Raw genomic sequence first — 17,318 nt, 5'->3', positions numbered from 1 at the left:
CAAGAAGAAGCAAGTAAATAGTAAGTGATAATGGCTAGGGATGGAAGCTGTGCTATGCAATGTTATCTCCAGAAATAGACCAAAAGGGCAAATACTTTCCAATAATTAATTCCATAATGATAGTACAAAGGGAAGGAGGAAGACTTGTGGATTCAGGTAAAGCATGTTGGAGAAAAGGAACTCTGTGCAGATGAAGGTACTGTGTTCTCCTTGTCTATCGATTCACTGTCAGCTCACTTTCACTGGTAAACTGGTACTAAACAGGCAAGGACTAGTGTCCATGTAAGAAGGCTTAAATAATTGCAGGGGGAAGTCCTTATGCCTGCTTGATGAACCTGCTGTAATCTTAAAACTACTAATTATATACTTACAGAATGTAAGGTATTTGCTGCAAGCAGAAACCTGCTTCTTTTGGATTATCACCAGGTGTTTTTCCCTTTTTTACATTCTTATAAAAACTTCCTGGCTCAGTCCATAAAAGACTGAGGGAATTTAAGGAATTTGCAACCCCATAAGAAGAACAATATCAACCAATCAGAGCCCCGGAGCTCCCAGGGACTAATACATCCAACCAAAGAGTACACACAGAGGAACCCCATAGCCCTATCTGCATATGTAGCAGAGGATGTATCTGGCATCAATGAGAGGAGAGGCACTTTATCCTGTGAAGGCTTGTTTTCCCAATGTAGGGTAATGCATTGAGGTAGGAGTGGGTGGGTGGGAATTAGAGCATCCTCATAGAAGCAGGGGGAGGAGGGGAGGTATGGGAGAAGGGAGAAAGGGGATAACATTTGAAATATAAATACACAAAATATCATAAAAAAGAAAATAAAAGCTTCCTGGCCAAAAAAAAACAAAAAACAAAAAAAGGTGTCATTTAGTACGAGCGCTATTTTGTTCTCTTTTCATGGTGTCAATGTTTTGTCTTCACGTGTGTTTGTTTTTTTTTACTAGGTTGGTTGTTAGATACCACTCCCTATACCACTATTGACATCAAAGTCTCCAATGCCCTTTCTTCTCCTACACTCGCTGGAACATTGCTTAGCCCTTAACCTTTGTGCCTTTTATACTTCTTCCTGGAATGCACTGAGCACTCCAAGACCTTACGGCAAAAGATTCCTTTCAATTATTCCTAATTGCTTTTTTTGAATGTGTTCCTGTAATTTCTTCTTGTTTTAACTCCAAGGTGATATAAATGCAAATTAATGTGAAAGTAATTCTCAATACTTAAATGTGGTCAGGGACACACAGTGGTTATGAAAATAACATATGATTTGTTTGTAAAGAGGCCAGTGAATAGAATACTAAATTCATAATTTGGGCACTCAGAGTCTGATGGTAATCATAGGATTACTTAGCCACTCACACCAGACATCCAATTGTGTTTGCATGGTGTATAGCACTTGGGTATTTTCCCTTATTCTCATCAAGATACTGGAAAGAGAGTGAAGAGGTAGATGGACTAGAATATGTTGGCTCTGTATGCATTTTTAACTGAGACCCTAAAAAGATATTCATATGCCATTTGAGATACTGCTAATAGAGGTTGCTTCCTTCTATGCAGAGGCTACTTCTTACTTCCTGAGGCTATGTCCTGCTACATGTAGTGCCGCTCATGCTTACACTGTACCCTTTGCAAGTATGATTCAATATGTAGCTAAAGCATCCCTTTGATTGCTTTGAGTTTTGAGTCTCTTTTTCTCCTATAACTTATATTCAGTAAATATCCTAGCATTCAAATTCTACATACAGAAAAAGTATACCTTGTTTAAGATAGTTTAATTACACAATTACAGTTATATCTAAAGGACTTTTAACAGTGTATATAAAAGGCTTGTTATGTGAGAACCAAGAGCCTAAGAGCTCCTGGGTAAAATGTGTTTATATATGTAAAAAATAAGCATGGGGAAGGGATGTGATGCTCATAGGCTACAGATTGATGTTTAGAGCAGGTGCCAGGGGTGAGAAATACAGAGAGGAGTCAGGACTCTGTAATAAGAACTTGCTGTGCTGTAAGAGTCTGGCAGTCAGCAAATGCTCTAATATGTTGATAGGAATCTCAGTTAGCTGTTTATCCGGAGTGTCTTTGGGATCAAACAATTTTGAGGTGTTGAAACGGTCTAGAAAGCTGGGTGATAGAGAAAGGATCTCCAGGGGGCAAGGCCATGCAACTAGCTTATATTTTGATAGCAGTGACATGCCGTCTGCATGCTTCTCTGTCATACCCTTTGTTTTCTAAAGGATGACAAAAAGTTTTCATTATGATTCCTAATTGCTTCTTTGGAGTTGCTGATATAATTTGCACTTTTTTTTTCTTCTAGAAACTCAAGACCAAGGTGTCTAAAAGTTACTTCACACCCTTGTGGAGATGCTGTCATGGATTTAGAGATGAGTTGAAAAACACCAATCTTCTGAGATGTAATACTAGGGGATTATGAGCCTTTAAGTCAGGGCAAATGTCTCTCCACAGTTTAGCAGAGACTCACTTCCCATTGCAACACAAACCATCATGATATCTTTTGAACACTAAGATAAGTGACTAGAGCATAGAAGTAGCAAGAACTAAAGACTTTAAAAAGCACTCCTCAGAGAAGGCACACTCCTGATCTCAGATGCATTGTCATTTTCTTCCTAAATGCCTTTCTTCATATTAGTTATATTTAAAATGTATATTACAATTTCTTTCTACAGCTCTGCTGAAATGAAGAGAGAAAAGAAGGAAGAAAGATAAAGAAAGAAAGAGGTCAAGGTAGGGAAGGGACCTCTAGTATTGATTAAGAAGTGGGTACTTGAATAGGTTTTTGGATGATATTGGGATATTTTAACTCTGGGCAGAGTATACTCTCTCCAATCCTTCCTAAGCTACAAACCCTGCACCTCCCATGAGCTGCTACTGAGTTTCTCTTACCACTGATACCACATCATTTTCTTCTTTCCTTTCTTCAGTTAGCTTCTGTCTCTTAACTCTGTCTTTTCCTTCATTTAACTCTCAATATTTCTTCCTGTGTCTCTCTTTTCCTAATTTTTAGTTTTTAAAAGGATGATTTATTTGGATTCTTCATTTTTCTTTACTGATGGTAGTAAGGGTCATAATTCTTGCCTTGCAATGGCTCGATACACTATGATTCACACCTCCAGCTTATACAAAATTGCTTCAAGTACTTTTATTGATTTCAATCCTCATATCCACCAATTTATTTACTTCTGGAAGCACTGCATTCTGTTTTATTTCTAAATAATTAGATTATAGTAGTAGGCAGAATCTAATACTAGTACTAGTAAATTAAATGTTTTTTATCAATGGTAGAATTATAGTGTGGATTTTCCACTAGACAAATAAATTTTATGGGTGTTTGAAGATTAAGAAATAAAAATTGAGTAAATTACAACTAAGTGGTAAATACATGTTAGAGGAACATTAACTATTCTAAAATAGGACAGATATTTTTCTGATTATATTTTTGTGTTTCAGTAAATATACCCCATATTTGTTTGTTATATGGTTCCAGCTCATGTGTTATCTACAAAAACACTCACACAGTGGCCTTCAAATTTGATGTCTGTCCACATAGGCCTTTCTATATCTGAAGAATAGACACAGGTATATTTGACTTTTCCTGTTCTTATTGTCATTGCCAATGTCCAGAGTTTCACAAGCTATCATATATCTGCCTGATGTCAGTGATTGCTGTTAATATATGAAACCCAAATCAAAGCAACAAAACAGAGCACTACCGCATTATACACTTATCTAACATACTTACAATTCTTCCTTATAGACAGAAAGCAAACTCATTATTGTGGCTCTAAATTTGATATCACTAAGCTAAGAACCCATGACAGTTATGACTTTAGTTGATTGCCATCACTGTAGCTCTATACCATACAACATAACCTGAACTTCTCATATATTAACCACAATCCCATTGATTTAAGATTAGAACTAATATCAAACTCCAAACATTCATCATGTTGACCACTGGAACTATAGAGTTAAGTAATGTGAAAAATGATTGTAATGTACTACAGCTAATCACTATATTTCATCACAAACTCAAATCTAAGTGCCCATGAATCATTTTCTCCTTGCATCCCTGCCAATCATCATTCTAGTGCCTTTTAAATTTTCATTACATAATTAATATATTGTTGGGAATGGCATGTCCATCATATACAGAATACATGTGTAGAGATGAGAAAATATGTTTTGGTAGATGGGCATCCCAACATATGGGATATATATGTACAAATCATGAACCCATTTCTCATTTCCTTTACATTTTAGGCATTTTTAAATTTAGTTTTAAATATTCCTTTTAGAGTAGAGAGATGATTCAGTGATTAAGAGTGCATATTTCTATAACTTTTGAATATGAGTTCATTTCCTAGTTCCTACCAGTGGTTCACAGTTATCTACAAATATAGCTATAGGACATCTCATCTCAAGCCTCTGGTCTCTGCTGACACTTCCCAACACACAGACCATTAAAAACAAGACAAATCTTAAAAGAAAATACTATTTAAGTATTCTGAACACTTAATCGCCCATTGTTAATATGATTCTCAAATGTTTTCTGTTTCTTTTGAGATTTGAATCCAGCTTCATGTGAACTTCAGAAGTAATGGCTTTAAAAATTCTTTTCTTGGAAATTGACCCCAAATCATTGTTTTCTTTTTTGAGGATGGGATTCTCTGCGTATAGCAGTGATTGCCCTGGAATTGCCTTTATAGATCAGAATAGTCTTAGATTCATATATCTGCCTGCTTCTGTGTTTTAAGTCCTAGGATTAAAATGTGTACCACCATGCCCATTTGGAAGGTTTAAACTTTTGAAAACGTATCCTAACATTTTATTGTAATATAAAGAGAGAAATATCTAATTCTATAATGAAAAATATTAAATAGTCTGTATCAGTGAGAGAGCTATACAAATACAGTAAAATGATGTATGTTTAATTCAAGTTAACTTCATGAAACACTGGATATTTAATATGCTTCCAAATTTCTTGACTGTAATAAATTAATTTATCTTTTTTTCCATCTTTATTAAAATAGGTATTATTTACATTTCGATTATTATTCCCTTTCCAGGTTTCCGGGCCAATATCCCGCTAACCGTTCCACCTCCCCTTCTCTATGGGTGTTCCTCTCCCAATCCTCCCTCCATTACCACCCTCCCCCAAACAATCCCGTTCACTGGGGGTTCAGTCTTGACAGGACCAAGGGCTTCCTTTCCACTAGTGCTCTTACTGGGCTATTCATTGCTACCTATGAGGTTGGAGCCCAAGGTCAGTCCATGTATGGTCTTTGGGTAGTGGCTTAGTCCCTCGAAGCTCTGGTTGCTTGGCATTGTTGTTCATATGGGGTCTCAACCCCTTCAAACTCTTTCGGTCCTTTCTAAGATTCCTTCAACGAGGGTCCCGTTCTCAGTTCAGTGGTTTAATGATGGCATTCGCCTATGTATTTGCTGTATTCTGGCTGTGTCTCTCAGGAGAGATCTACATCCGAATCCTGTCGGCCTGCACGTCTTTGCTTCATCCATCTTATCTAGTTTGGTGGCTGTATATGTATGGGCCACATGTGGGGCAGGCTCTGAATGGGTGTTCCTTCTGCCTCTGTTCTAAACTTTGCCTCACTATTCCCTCCCAAGGGTATTCTTGTTCCACTTTTAAAGAAGGAATGAGGCATTCCCATTTTGGACACCCTTCTTGGTTTCATGTGTTCTGTGCATCTAGGGTAATTCGAGCATTTGGGCTAATATCCACTTATCAATGAGTACAGAACATGTGCGTTATACTGTGATTGGGTTACCTCACTCAGGATGATAGTTTCCAGTTCCATCCATTTGCCTATGAATTTCATAAAGTCATTGTTTTTGAGAGCTGAGTAGTATTCCATTATATAGATGTACAACATTTTCTATACCCATTCCTCTGTTGAAGGGCATCTGGGTTCTTTCCAGCTTCTGGCTATTATAAATAAGACTACTATAAACATAGTGGAGCATGTGTCCTTGTTATATGTTGGGGCATCTTTTGGGTATATGCCCAAGAGAGGTATAGCTGGGTCCTCAGGTAGTTCACTGTCCAATTTTCTGAGGAACCTACAGACTGATTTCCAGAATGGTTGTACCAGTCTGCAATCCCACCAACAATGGAGGAGTTTTCCTCCTTCTCCACATCCTTGCAAGCATTTGCTGTCACCTGAGTTTTTGAACTTAGCCATTCTCACTGGTGTGAGGTGAAATCTCAGGGTTGTTTTGATTTGCATTTCCCTTATGACTAAAGATGTTGAACATTTCTTTAGGTGTTCCTCAGCCATTTGGCATTCCTCAGCTGTTAATTTTTGTTCAGCTCTGAACCCTTTTTTAATGGGGTTATTTGTCTCCCTGCAGTCTAACTTCTTGAGTCCTTTATATATTTTGGATATAAGCCCTCTATCAATTGTAGGATTGGTAAAGATCTTTTCCCAATCTTTTGGTTGCCGTTTTGTCTTAACAACCGTGTCCTTGACTTTACAGAAGATTTGCAGTTTTATGAGATCCCATTTCTGCATTTTTGATCTTAGATCATAAGCCATGGGTGTTTTGTACAGGAAATTTCCTTCAGTGCCCATGTGTTCGAGATTCTTCCCCACTTTTTCTTCAATTAGTTTGAATGTATCTGGTTTGATATGGAGGTCCTTGATCCACTTGGACTTGAGCTTTGTACAGGGTGATAAGCATGGATAGATCTGCATTCTTCTAAATGCTGACCTCCAGTTGAACCAGCACCATTTACTGAAAATGCTATCTTTTTCAAATTGGATTGTTTGGGCACTTTTGTCAAAAATCAAGTGACCATAGGTGTGTGGATTCATTTCTGGGTCTTCAATTCTATTCCACTGGTCTATCTGTCTGTCTCTGTACCAATACCATGCAGTTTTTATCACTATTGCTCTGTAATACTGCTTGAGTTCAGGGATAGTGATTCCCCCTGAAGTCCTTTTATTGTTGAGGATAGTTTTAGCTATCCTGGGTTTTTTATTATTCCACTTGAATTTGCAATTTTTTCTGTCTAACTCTTTGAAGAATTGGATTGGTATTTTGATGGGTATTGCATTGAATCTATAAATGGCTTTTGGTAAAATGGCCATTTTTACTATGTTCATCTTGCCAATCCAGGAGCATGGGAGATATTTCCATCGTCTAAGGTCTTCTTCAATTTCTTTCTTCAGTGGTTTGAAGTTCTTATCTTCCAGATCTTTCACTTGCTTGGTTAAAGTCACACCGAGGTATTTTATATTATTTGGGAGTATTATGAAGGGTGCCGTTGCCTTAATTTCTTTCTCAGCTTGTTTCTCTTTTGTGTAGAGGAAGGCTACTGATTCATTTGAGTTAATTTTATACCCAGCCACTTTGCTGAAGGTGTTTATCAGCTTTAGTATTTCTCTCTTGGAACTTTTGGGATCACTGAAATATACTATCACATCATCTGCAAGTAGTGATATTTTGACTTCTATTCCAATCTGTATCCCTTTGATCTCCATTTGTTGTCTGATTGCTGTGGCTAGAATTTAAGAACTATATTGAATAAGTAGGGAGAGAGTGGGCAGCCTTGTCTAGTCCCTGACTTCAGTGGGAATGTTTCAACTTTCTCTCCAGTTAGTGTAATAATAGCTACTGGTTTGCTGTATATGGCTTTTACTATGTTTAGGTATGGGCCTTGAATTCCGGTTCTTTCCAGGACTTTTATCATGAACGGGTGTTAAATTTTGTCAAATGCTTTCTCAGCATCTAATGAAATGATCATGTGATTTTTATCTTTCAGTTTGTTTATATAGTGGATTACTTTGAAAGTTTTCCATATATTAAACCATTCCTGCATGCCTGGGATGAAGCCTACTTGATCATGATGGATGATTGTTATGATGTGCTCTTGAATTCGGTTTGCAAGAATATTTTTCCATTTTTATTAACTTGAGTATTTCTTATTTACATTTGAATTGTTATTTCCCTTCCTAGTTTCTGGGCCAACATCCCCCAACCCCTCCACTTCCCCTTTTCTATGCGTGTTCCCCTCCCAGTCTTCCCCCCATTACTGCCCTCCCCCCAACAATCACATTCACTGGGGGTTCAGTCTTGACAGGACGAAGGGCTTCCTTTCCACTAGTGCTCTTACTGGGCTATTCATTGCTATGTATGTAGTTGGAGTCCAAGGTCAGTCCATATATAGTCTTTGGTTAGTGGCTTAGTCCCTTGAAGCTCTGGTTGGTTGGCATTGTTATTCATATGGGGTCACAAGCCCCTTAAGCTCTTTCAGTCCTTTCTAAGATTCCTTCAACGAGGGTCCCGTTCTCAGTTTAGTGGTTTAATGATGGCATTTGCCTATGTATTTGATATATTCTGGCTGTGTCTCTCAGGAGAGATCTACATCCGAATCCTGTCAGCCTGCATGTCTTTGCTTCATCCATCTTATCTAGTTTGGTGGCTGTATATGTGTAGGTCACATGTGGGGCAGGCTCTGAATGGGTGTTCGTTCCTCCTCTGTTCTAAACTTTGCCTCACTATTCCCTCCCAAGGGTATTCTTGTTCCCCTTTTAAAGGAGGAGTGAAACATTCGCAATTTGTTAATCCTTCTTGAGTTTCATGTGTTCTGTGCATCTAGGGTATTTCGAGCATTTGGGCTATTATCCACTTATCAATGAGTACATACCACGTGTGTTTTTCTGTGATTGGGTTACCTCACTCAGGATGATATTTTCCAGTTCCATCCATTTGTCTATGAATTTCATAAAGTCATTGTTTTTGATAGCTGAGTAATATTCCACTGTGTACATGTACCACAATGTCTGTATCCATTCCTCTGTTGAAAGTCATCTGGGTTCTTTCCAGGTTCTGGCTATTATAAATAAGGCTGCTACGAACATAGTGGAGCATGTGTCTTTGTTATATGTTGGGGCATCTTTTGGGTATATTCCCAAGAGAGGCATAGCTGGGTCCTCAGGCAGTTCAATGTCCAATTTTCTGAGAAACCTCCAGACTGATTTCCAGAATGGTTGTCCCAGTCTGTAATCCCACCAACAATTGAGGAGTCTTCCTCTTTCTCCACATCCTTGCCAGCATTGGTTTACAAGAAATTTATTGAGTATTTTTGCATCTATATTCATAAGGGAAATTGGTCTGAAGTTCTCTTTCTTTGTTGGGTCTTTGTGTGGTTTAGGTATAAGAATAATTTTGGCTTCTTAGAAGGAATTTGGTAGTGCTCCATCTGTTTCAAGTTTGTGGAATAGTTTGGATAGTATTGGTATGAGGTCTTGTATGAAGGTCTGATATAATTCAGCACTGACCGCATCTGGACCTGGGCTCTTTTTAATTGGGAGACCTTTAATGAATGCTTCTATTTCTTTAGGACTTATCGGGCTGTTTGAATGGTTTATCAATACCTGATTTAACTTTGGTACCTGGTATCTGACTAGGAAACTGTCCATTTCCTCGATATATTCAAGTATTGTTGAATATAGGCTTTTGTAGTAGGATCTGATGATTTTTTGAATTTCCTCTGATTCTGTAATTTTGTCTCCCTTTTCATTTCTGATTTTTTTAACTTGGACACATTCTCTGTGTCTGCTCCTTTGTCTCGCTAAGGATTTATCTATCTTGTTGATTTTATCAAAGAACTAGCTTTTGGTTTTGCTGATTCTTTGTATCGTCCTTTTTGCTTCTACTTGGTTGATTTCAGCTCTGAGTTTCATTATTTCCTGCCTTCTACTCCTCTTGAGTGTATTTGCTTCTTTTTGTTCTAGAGCTTTTAGGTGTGCTGTCAAGCTGCTGATATATGTTCTCTCCTGTTTCATTCTGCAGGCACTCAGAGCTATGATATTTCCTCTTAGCACAGCTTTCACTGTGTCCCATAAATTTCGGTACGTTGTACCTTCATTTTCATTAAATTCTAAGAAGACTTTAATTTCTTCCTTTATTTCTTCCTTAACCAGGTTATCATTGAGTAGAGCATTGTTCAACTTATATGTATATTTGGGCATTCTTCCCTTATTGTTATTGAAGACCAGCTTTAGCCTGTGGTTGTCTGATAGGATGCATGGAATTATTTCTATCTTTCTGTATCTATTGAAGCCTGTTTTATGACCAATTCTCTGGTCAATTTTGGAGAAAGTACCATGAGGTGGTGAGAAGAATGTATATCCTTTTGTTTTAGGATAGACTGTTCTATAAATATCTGTGAAGTCTATTTGGATCATGACTTCTCTTAGTATGTCTATTTTCTGTTTAAATTCTGTTTCCATGATCTCTCCATTGCTGAGAGTGGGGTGTTGAAATCTCCTACTATTATTGTGTGAGATGCAATGTGTGTTTTGAGCTTTAGTAAGGTTTCTTTTATGTATGTAGGTGCCCTTGTATTTGGAGCATAGATATTTAGGATTGAGGGTTCATCTTGGTGGATTTTTCCTTTCATGTATATGAAGTGTCCTTCCTTATCTTTTTTGATGACTTTTGTTTGAAAATCGATTTTATTCGATATTATAATGGCTACTGCAGCGTCCTTCTTCAGACCATTTGCTTGGAAAGTTGTTTTCTTGCCTTTCATTCTGAGGTAGTGTCTTTCTTTGTCTCTGAGGTGTGTTTCCTGTAGGCAGCAGATTGCAAGGTCCTCATTGCATGCCCTCTTTGTTGATATGTTAATATGTCTTTTTATTGGGGAGTTGAGTCCATTGATGTTGAGAGATATTAAGGAATAGTGATCCTTGCTTCCTGTTATATTCGTTTTTGGATGTGAGATTATGTTTGTGTGCTTTTCTTCTCTTTGTTTTGTTGCCAAGACGATTAGTTTCTGGCTTTTTCTAGGGTGTAGCTTGGCTACTTATGTTGAGCTTTACCATTTATTATCCTTTGTAGGGCTGGATTTGTAGAAAGATATTGTGTAAATTTGGTTTTGTCATGGAATATCTTGGTTTCTCCATCTATGTTATTTGAGAGTTTTTCTGGATACAGTAACTTGGGTTAGCATTTTGGTTCTTGTAGGGTCTGTATGACATCTGTCCAGGATCTTCTGGCTTTCATAGTCTCTGGCGAGAAGTCTGTGTGATTCTGATAGGTCTGCCTTTATATGTTACTTAACCTTTTTTCCTTACTACTTTTAATATTCTTTCTTTGTTTTGTGCGTTTTGTGTTTTGACTATTATGTGAAGGGAGGAGTTTCTTTTCTGGTCCAATCTATTTGGAGTTCTGTAGGCTTCTTGTATGTTTATGGGCATCTCTTTCTTTAGGTTAGGGAAGTTTTCTTTTATGATTTTGTTGAAGATATTTACTGGTCCTTTGAGCTGGTAGTCTTCACTCTCTTCCAAACCTATTGTCCTTAGGTTTGATCTTCTCATTGAGTCCTGGATTTCTTGTATGTTTTGGACCAGTAGCCTTTTCCGTTTTACATTATCTTTGACCATTGTGTCAATGATTTCTATGGACTCTTCTGCTCCTGAGATTTTCTCTTCTATCTCTTGTATTCTGTTGGTGATGATTGTGTATCTACGGCTCCTTGTCTCTTCCTTTGGTTTTCTATATCCAGGGTTGTCTCCCTTTGTGCTTTCTTTATTGCTTCTATTTGCATTTTTAAGTACTTTACCTGTTTGTTTTCCTGGAATTCTTTCAGGGATTTTTGTGATTCCTCTCTATAGGGTTCTACTTGTTTATTTATGTTTTCCTGCATTTCTCCAAGGGAGTTCATTATGTCTTTCTTGAAGTCCTCCATCATCATGTTCAAATGTGATTTAAAATTAAGTTCTTGCTTTTTCTGTTGTGTTTGGATATTCAGTGTTTGCTTTGGTGGGAGAATTGTGTTCCGATGATGCCATGTAGTCTTGATTTCTGCTACTTGGATTCCTGTGCTTGCCTCTCGCCATCAGGTTGTCTCTGGTGTTACCTTTTTCTGCTATTTCTGACAGTGGCTAGACTGTCCTATAAGCCTGTATTTCAGGAGTGTTGTAGACCTGTATTCCTGTTTTCTTGCAGCCAGTTATGGGAATAGCGTGTTCTGCTTTCAGGCAGGTAGTCTTTCTTGTCTACTGGTCTTCAGCTGTTCCTGTGGGTGTGTTTCCTGAGTCCACCAGGCAGGTCACTTGGAGCAGAAAAGTTGGTCTTACCTGTGGTCCTGAGCCTGAAGTTGCTCCTGGGGCACTGTGTTTGAGGTCTCCGTGGGGGTGGCAACCAGAAGGGCCTGCCCCGCCTTTTGCCAGGCCCTGTGCGCTGGGGTCCCAGATGGCATTAGATGTTTTCCTCTGGAGTCAGAAATGTGGGCAGAATGTAGTCTCTTCTGGTTTCTCCAGAGTGTCTGCCCCTCTGAAGTTTTAGCTCTCCCTACCACGGAATTTGGGTGCAGGGAGCTGTTGATTGGTTCCCTTCAGGTCTGTGTGGTGTCTGGACAGCAAGGAGCCTGCCCCTTTCTTCCTGTTCCCAGAAGTCCTATACAGTTTCCTCTTGGGCCAGGGATGTGGGCAGGGGTGTGCAGTATTTGTGGTCCCTCTCGCTGTGCAGTCTCAGGAGTGCCCACTTCTCCGGGTGCAGTGAGCTCTCTCGCCCATGGAGTTTGAGAGCAGGGAGCTGTGGGCCGGGTTTTCTTAATTTATCTTTTTAATAGGAATGTAAATGCCTTGATGATGCTGAACTGAACCTGAACCTGTAAGAAGGCCCCAATTAAATGTTGTTTTTGTAAGAAAAAAGAAGAAGAAAATAAAAGAAAATGATTTCTCCAAACTTGCCAATGGGAATATTCCTCTTCTTCCAGATTGTAATTGGAATGCTTGGCAATTGCTCAATACTATGTTATTATGTCACCTTCCTATTCAGTAGAAAACATTTAATGCCTAAAGATCTGATTATGGAGCACTTAACTTTTGCCAACTGTTTGTCTATCATCTCAAAAGGCATTCCACAGATACTGTCAGATTTTGGTTTTAAAGAATCCCTGGATGATATTGGATGCAAATTTGTAATGTATATTTACCGAGTAACAAGAGGGATGTCTCTGTATGCAATGTGCCTACTGAGTTGCTTCCAAGCAATCACAATCAGTCCCAGCAACTCTAGGTGGATGATGCTTAAACACAGAGCGGTGAAGTATATTGGTTCTTCCTGCTTAGTCAATTGGTTTGTGCATTTGCTTTTAAACATCATCACTCCAGTAAAAGTGACAGTCCCCACTTACAGCAAAAATGTGACAAACATGAATAGTTATGGATACTGCTCATGGTTTGCTCCCAGAAATATGGCAATTGCACTGTATATGTTCTTACTGTGCTTCTATGATGGCCTGTGTCTGGGTCTCATGGCCTGCTCAAGTGTCTATATGGTTAGTATTCTCTACAAACATAAGAGACAAGTCAAACATATCTATACTGCTCAACACTTTCTGAAAGTCTCACCTGAGGACAGAGCTACCCAAACTATTCTCATCCTGGTGTGCACATTTATCATCTCTTATACAATCTCTTCTATACGTGTAATCTTTACAACCTACTCCAAAGTTTCAGTGATTTGGCGAGTAAGTATATTTATATTTCTAGAAATATGCTTTTCCATATTTTGTCCCTTTGTTCTTATTAGCAATATTAAGTGTAGTTTCAGACTATTTTTACCCTTTTGTGGTAAGAGCTAACTCCATCCAAACATTGCATGTTTAAAATTTTTTATTATATACATACATATATAAATGTGTGTGTGTGTATGTGTATACCTCAGTGTAAATATAGGTATCACATAGATTATCTGTGCTCATATCTGCAAGAAGAGTATATTGGATCCTCTGAAACTGGAAATACATTGGAGCCATAAGCCACCTGATGTGGTTTCTGCAAGCTGAACTCAGTTTCCTTTGCAAAATCATTATAAAACTTTTCCACACTGATCCCTCTCTCTACCTCCAAGCATTTGTCTATTGCTTTTCAAATATAGGCATTACAACTCTTCAGCTATCATCTGGTCTGAAAATGTTGTAGAAAAATGAATGAGAAAATCGCCTTACAATATTAGTCAGTGTCAGAAAGACAAATATTACATGTACTTTCACGTGAAATCAAGGCACAAAGGAAAATGAAGGGAAAATATGGATTATTGAGAAGTATAGGCTAAGATTTTTCAAAATCTACTCTAGTAAGCATTCTTAAACACTTCGATCTCACTTCTAGTCCATGGACCAATGAATGGTTGGAGAGAAAGATGTTTAATAGGACAAGGGGGATATGGACCTGTTTAGAAGTATTTCTTCGGAGGATTCCAATCTTTGTTGTCAGGGGTATCAGCAGTTCAGTCTAAAATATTAACATAAATAAGTAGTGGCAGTCCAATCCAATTGACAAATACCAAACAAGAATCAGTAGCAGCAGCTGGATCCAGAAGAAACCACAAGGATCCTCTGAATTGACATGAGTCTGCAGAAGCAGCAAGAACCAGCTGAAATACCACAAGAATTTCTTTGACACATTTCGCTCTACAAATTCACTACAAGATCAGTGAAGATCAGCAAAAGGTTGCATAACATACTAATGCAAAAAAATCCTCATTGTCTGTGTGGTTATATTTATATTTCTAACTATCAGAGGGTGTCTCAAGTGTCTGTTTCAGCAAAATATCACATGTATTCTTGCAAGAAAGCTTCCAGAAAAATACCACGTGCCATGCCCATTCTCAACAAACATCCTCTTACATATCAGTTTCAGCAAAACACCTTCACTAAAGAGAGTTCCAAGAAACATATCGTATGGCAAAACTGAGTTGTTAGAGTAATCAAAAATTTCCACTTCAGAGTGGAATTTTTCAGAGAAAAATTGGGAGAGTAAAAAATGGGAGATATAGATGATATAATGATGGATAAATATGACAAAGTAACTTAATACACATAAATGAAAGCAACATAATGTAATCCATTACTATGTACAATTAATGAATGCTTTAAAATATAAAGAATTAAAAATTGTCACTATCCCCTGTGATATATTAGGTTCATTTTACTAACATAATTATCTTCATTGCCTCTGTCTCCTACGTGTCATATGATATAACATCCACTTTCTAAAAGCTTGATAAAAATATTTCAACGGTTTATAAATTGTTCTTGGAATAAACTTTTTTCTTCAGAAAAATATACCTCTGGATTCTCTCTCTCTCTCTCTTGAGGAATTACACTAGTTTTTTTCAGCCTTTAGTTTTTTTCATTTTTGTTTTATTGGATATATTTCTTTATTTATATTTCAAATGTTATTACTTTTCTTGGTTCCCTGTCCATAAGCCCCCTATCCCCTCCGACTCCCCCATAAGGTTGTTCCTGCTATTCACCCGCACTTACCACCATCCCCTAAACACTACCCTGCACTGGGAGTCCAACCTTGGCAAGACCAAGGGCTTCTCCTTCCACTGGTGCCCAACAAGGACCTCCTCTACTACATATGAAGGTGGAACCACGGGTCAGTCCAGGTACAGTGTTTGAGTAGTGGTTTAGTCACTAGAAGCTCTGGTTGTTTGGCATTGTTGTTCTTATGGGGATGCAAGCACCTTCAGCTCTTTCAGTCCTTTCTCTAATTCCTCCAACAGGGGTCCCATTCTTAGATCACTGGTTTGCTGCTAGTGTTCATCTCTGTATTGGACATGCTCCGGATGTGTCTCTCAAAAGAGATCTAGGGGCTGGGGATTTAGCTCAGTGGTAGAGCGCTTACCTAGGAAGCAAAAGGCCCTGGGTTCGGTCCCCAGCTCCGAAAAAAAGAACCAAAAAAAAAAAAAAGAAGAGATCTATATCCGGTCCCTGCCAGCATACAGTTCCTAGCTTCATCAATCTTATCTAATTTTGGTGGCTGTATATATATATATATATATATATATATATATATATATATATATATATATATATATATGCCACATGTGGGGCAGGTGGCCATTCCTTCAGTCTCTGCTTTAAACTTTGTCTCCATATCCCCTCCTATGGACATTTTTGAACCCCATTTTAGGGAGTAAAGCATCTGCATTTTGGTCATCCTTCTTTTTGAGCTTCATGTGGTCTGTGGATTGCATCTAGGGAAATTCGAGTTTTTGGGATAATATCCTCTTATCAATGAGTGCATGTTATGTGTTTTTTTTTTCTGTGATTGGGTTACCTCACTCAGGATGGTATTTTCTAGTTCCATCCATTTACCTATGAATTTCATGAAGTCATTGATTTTGATAGCTGAGTAGTACTCAATTGTACAGATGTACCACATTTTCTGTATCCATTCCTCTGTTGAAGGGCATGTGGGTTATTTCTAGCTTCTGGCTATTATAAATAAGGCTGCTATTAACATAGTGGATCATGTGTCTTTGTTGTATGTTGGAGTATCTTTGATGTATATGCCCAGGAGAGGTATAGCTGGGTCCTCAGGTAGTTCAATGTCCAATTTTCTGAGGAACCTCCAGACTGATTTCCAGAGTGGTTGTACCAGTTTGAAATTCCACCAACAATGGAGGAGTGTTCCCCTTTCTCCACATCCTCGACAGCATCTGCTGTCCCCTGAGTTTTTGATCTTAGCCATTCTCACTGGTGTGAGATGGAATCTCAGGGTTGTTCTGATTTGCATTTCCCTGGTGACTAAAGATGATGAACATTTCTTTGGGTTTTGTTGTTGTTTTTTTTTTTTTTTTTTTTTCCGGAGCTGGGGACCGAACCCAGGGCCTTGCACTTGCTAGGCAAGCGCTCTACCACTGAGCCAAATCCCCAACCTCTTTAGGTGCTTTGTACCCATTCTATATTCCTCGGCTAAAAATTCTTTTTTTTTTCACAGAACAATGTCTCTCTTTATTTTTTTTCTTACATCCCCCTCCCCCCACCCCTTCCTTATGGGTGTTCCCCTCCCAAACCTCCCCCCATTGCCGCCCTCCCCCCAACAGTCTAGTTCACTGGGGGTTCAGTTTTAGCAGGACCAGGGCTTCCCCTTCCACTGGTGCTCTTACTAGGATATTCATTGCTACCTATGGGGTCAGAGTCCAGGGTCAGTCCATGTATAACCTTTAGGTAGTGGCTTAGTCCCTGGAAGCTCTGGTTGCTTGACATTGTTGTACTTTTGGGGTCTCGAGCCCCTTCAAGCTCTTCCAGTTCTTTCTCTGATTCCTTCAACGGGGGTCCTATTCTCAGTTCAGTGGTTTGCTGCTGGCATTCGCCTCTGTATTTGCTGTATTCTGGCTGTGTCTCTCAGGAGCGATCTACATCCGGCTCCTGTCGGTCTGCACTTCTTTGCTTCATCCATCTTGTCTAATTGGGTGGCTGTATATGTATGGGCCACATGTGGGGCAGGCTCTGAATGGGTGT

General features: G+C 38.6%; 1 protein-coding gene across 4 annotated transcripts in view; it reads left to right on the top strand.

Moving 5' to 3' along the window:
* The window catches only part of Vom1r47 (vomeronasal 1 receptor 47), a 129,920-nt gene extending 113,301 nt beyond the window's left edge, over positions 1-16,619 (top strand). For 3 of the 4 annotated variants that reach the window (XM_063270359.1, XM_063270367.1, XM_063270370.1), the window contains one exon: positions 2,692-16,619. In XM_063270359.1, coding sequence (XP_063126429.1) covers positions 12,729-13,643 — 915 coding nt within the window. In that variant the 5' untranslated portion in view covers positions 2,692-12,728 and the 3' untranslated portion in view covers positions 13,644-16,619. Of the gene's footprint in view, positions 1-2,691 lie in introns of those variants that run through there. The other variant, NM_001008916.2, reaches the window with a different exon arrangement.
* The last annotated feature ends 699 nt before the right edge of the window (positions 16,620-17,318 follow it).

Source organism: Rattus norvegicus, chromosome 1, assembly GCF_036323735.1.
Source record: "Rattus norvegicus strain BN/NHsdMcwi chromosome 1, GRCr8, whole genome shotgun sequence".
NCBI lineage: Eukaryota > Metazoa > Chordata > Mammalia > Rodentia > Muridae > Rattus > Rattus norvegicus.
The sequence above is the reverse complement of the archived record's forward strand: the minus strand, read 5'-3'. Positions and strand labels throughout refer to the sequence as shown.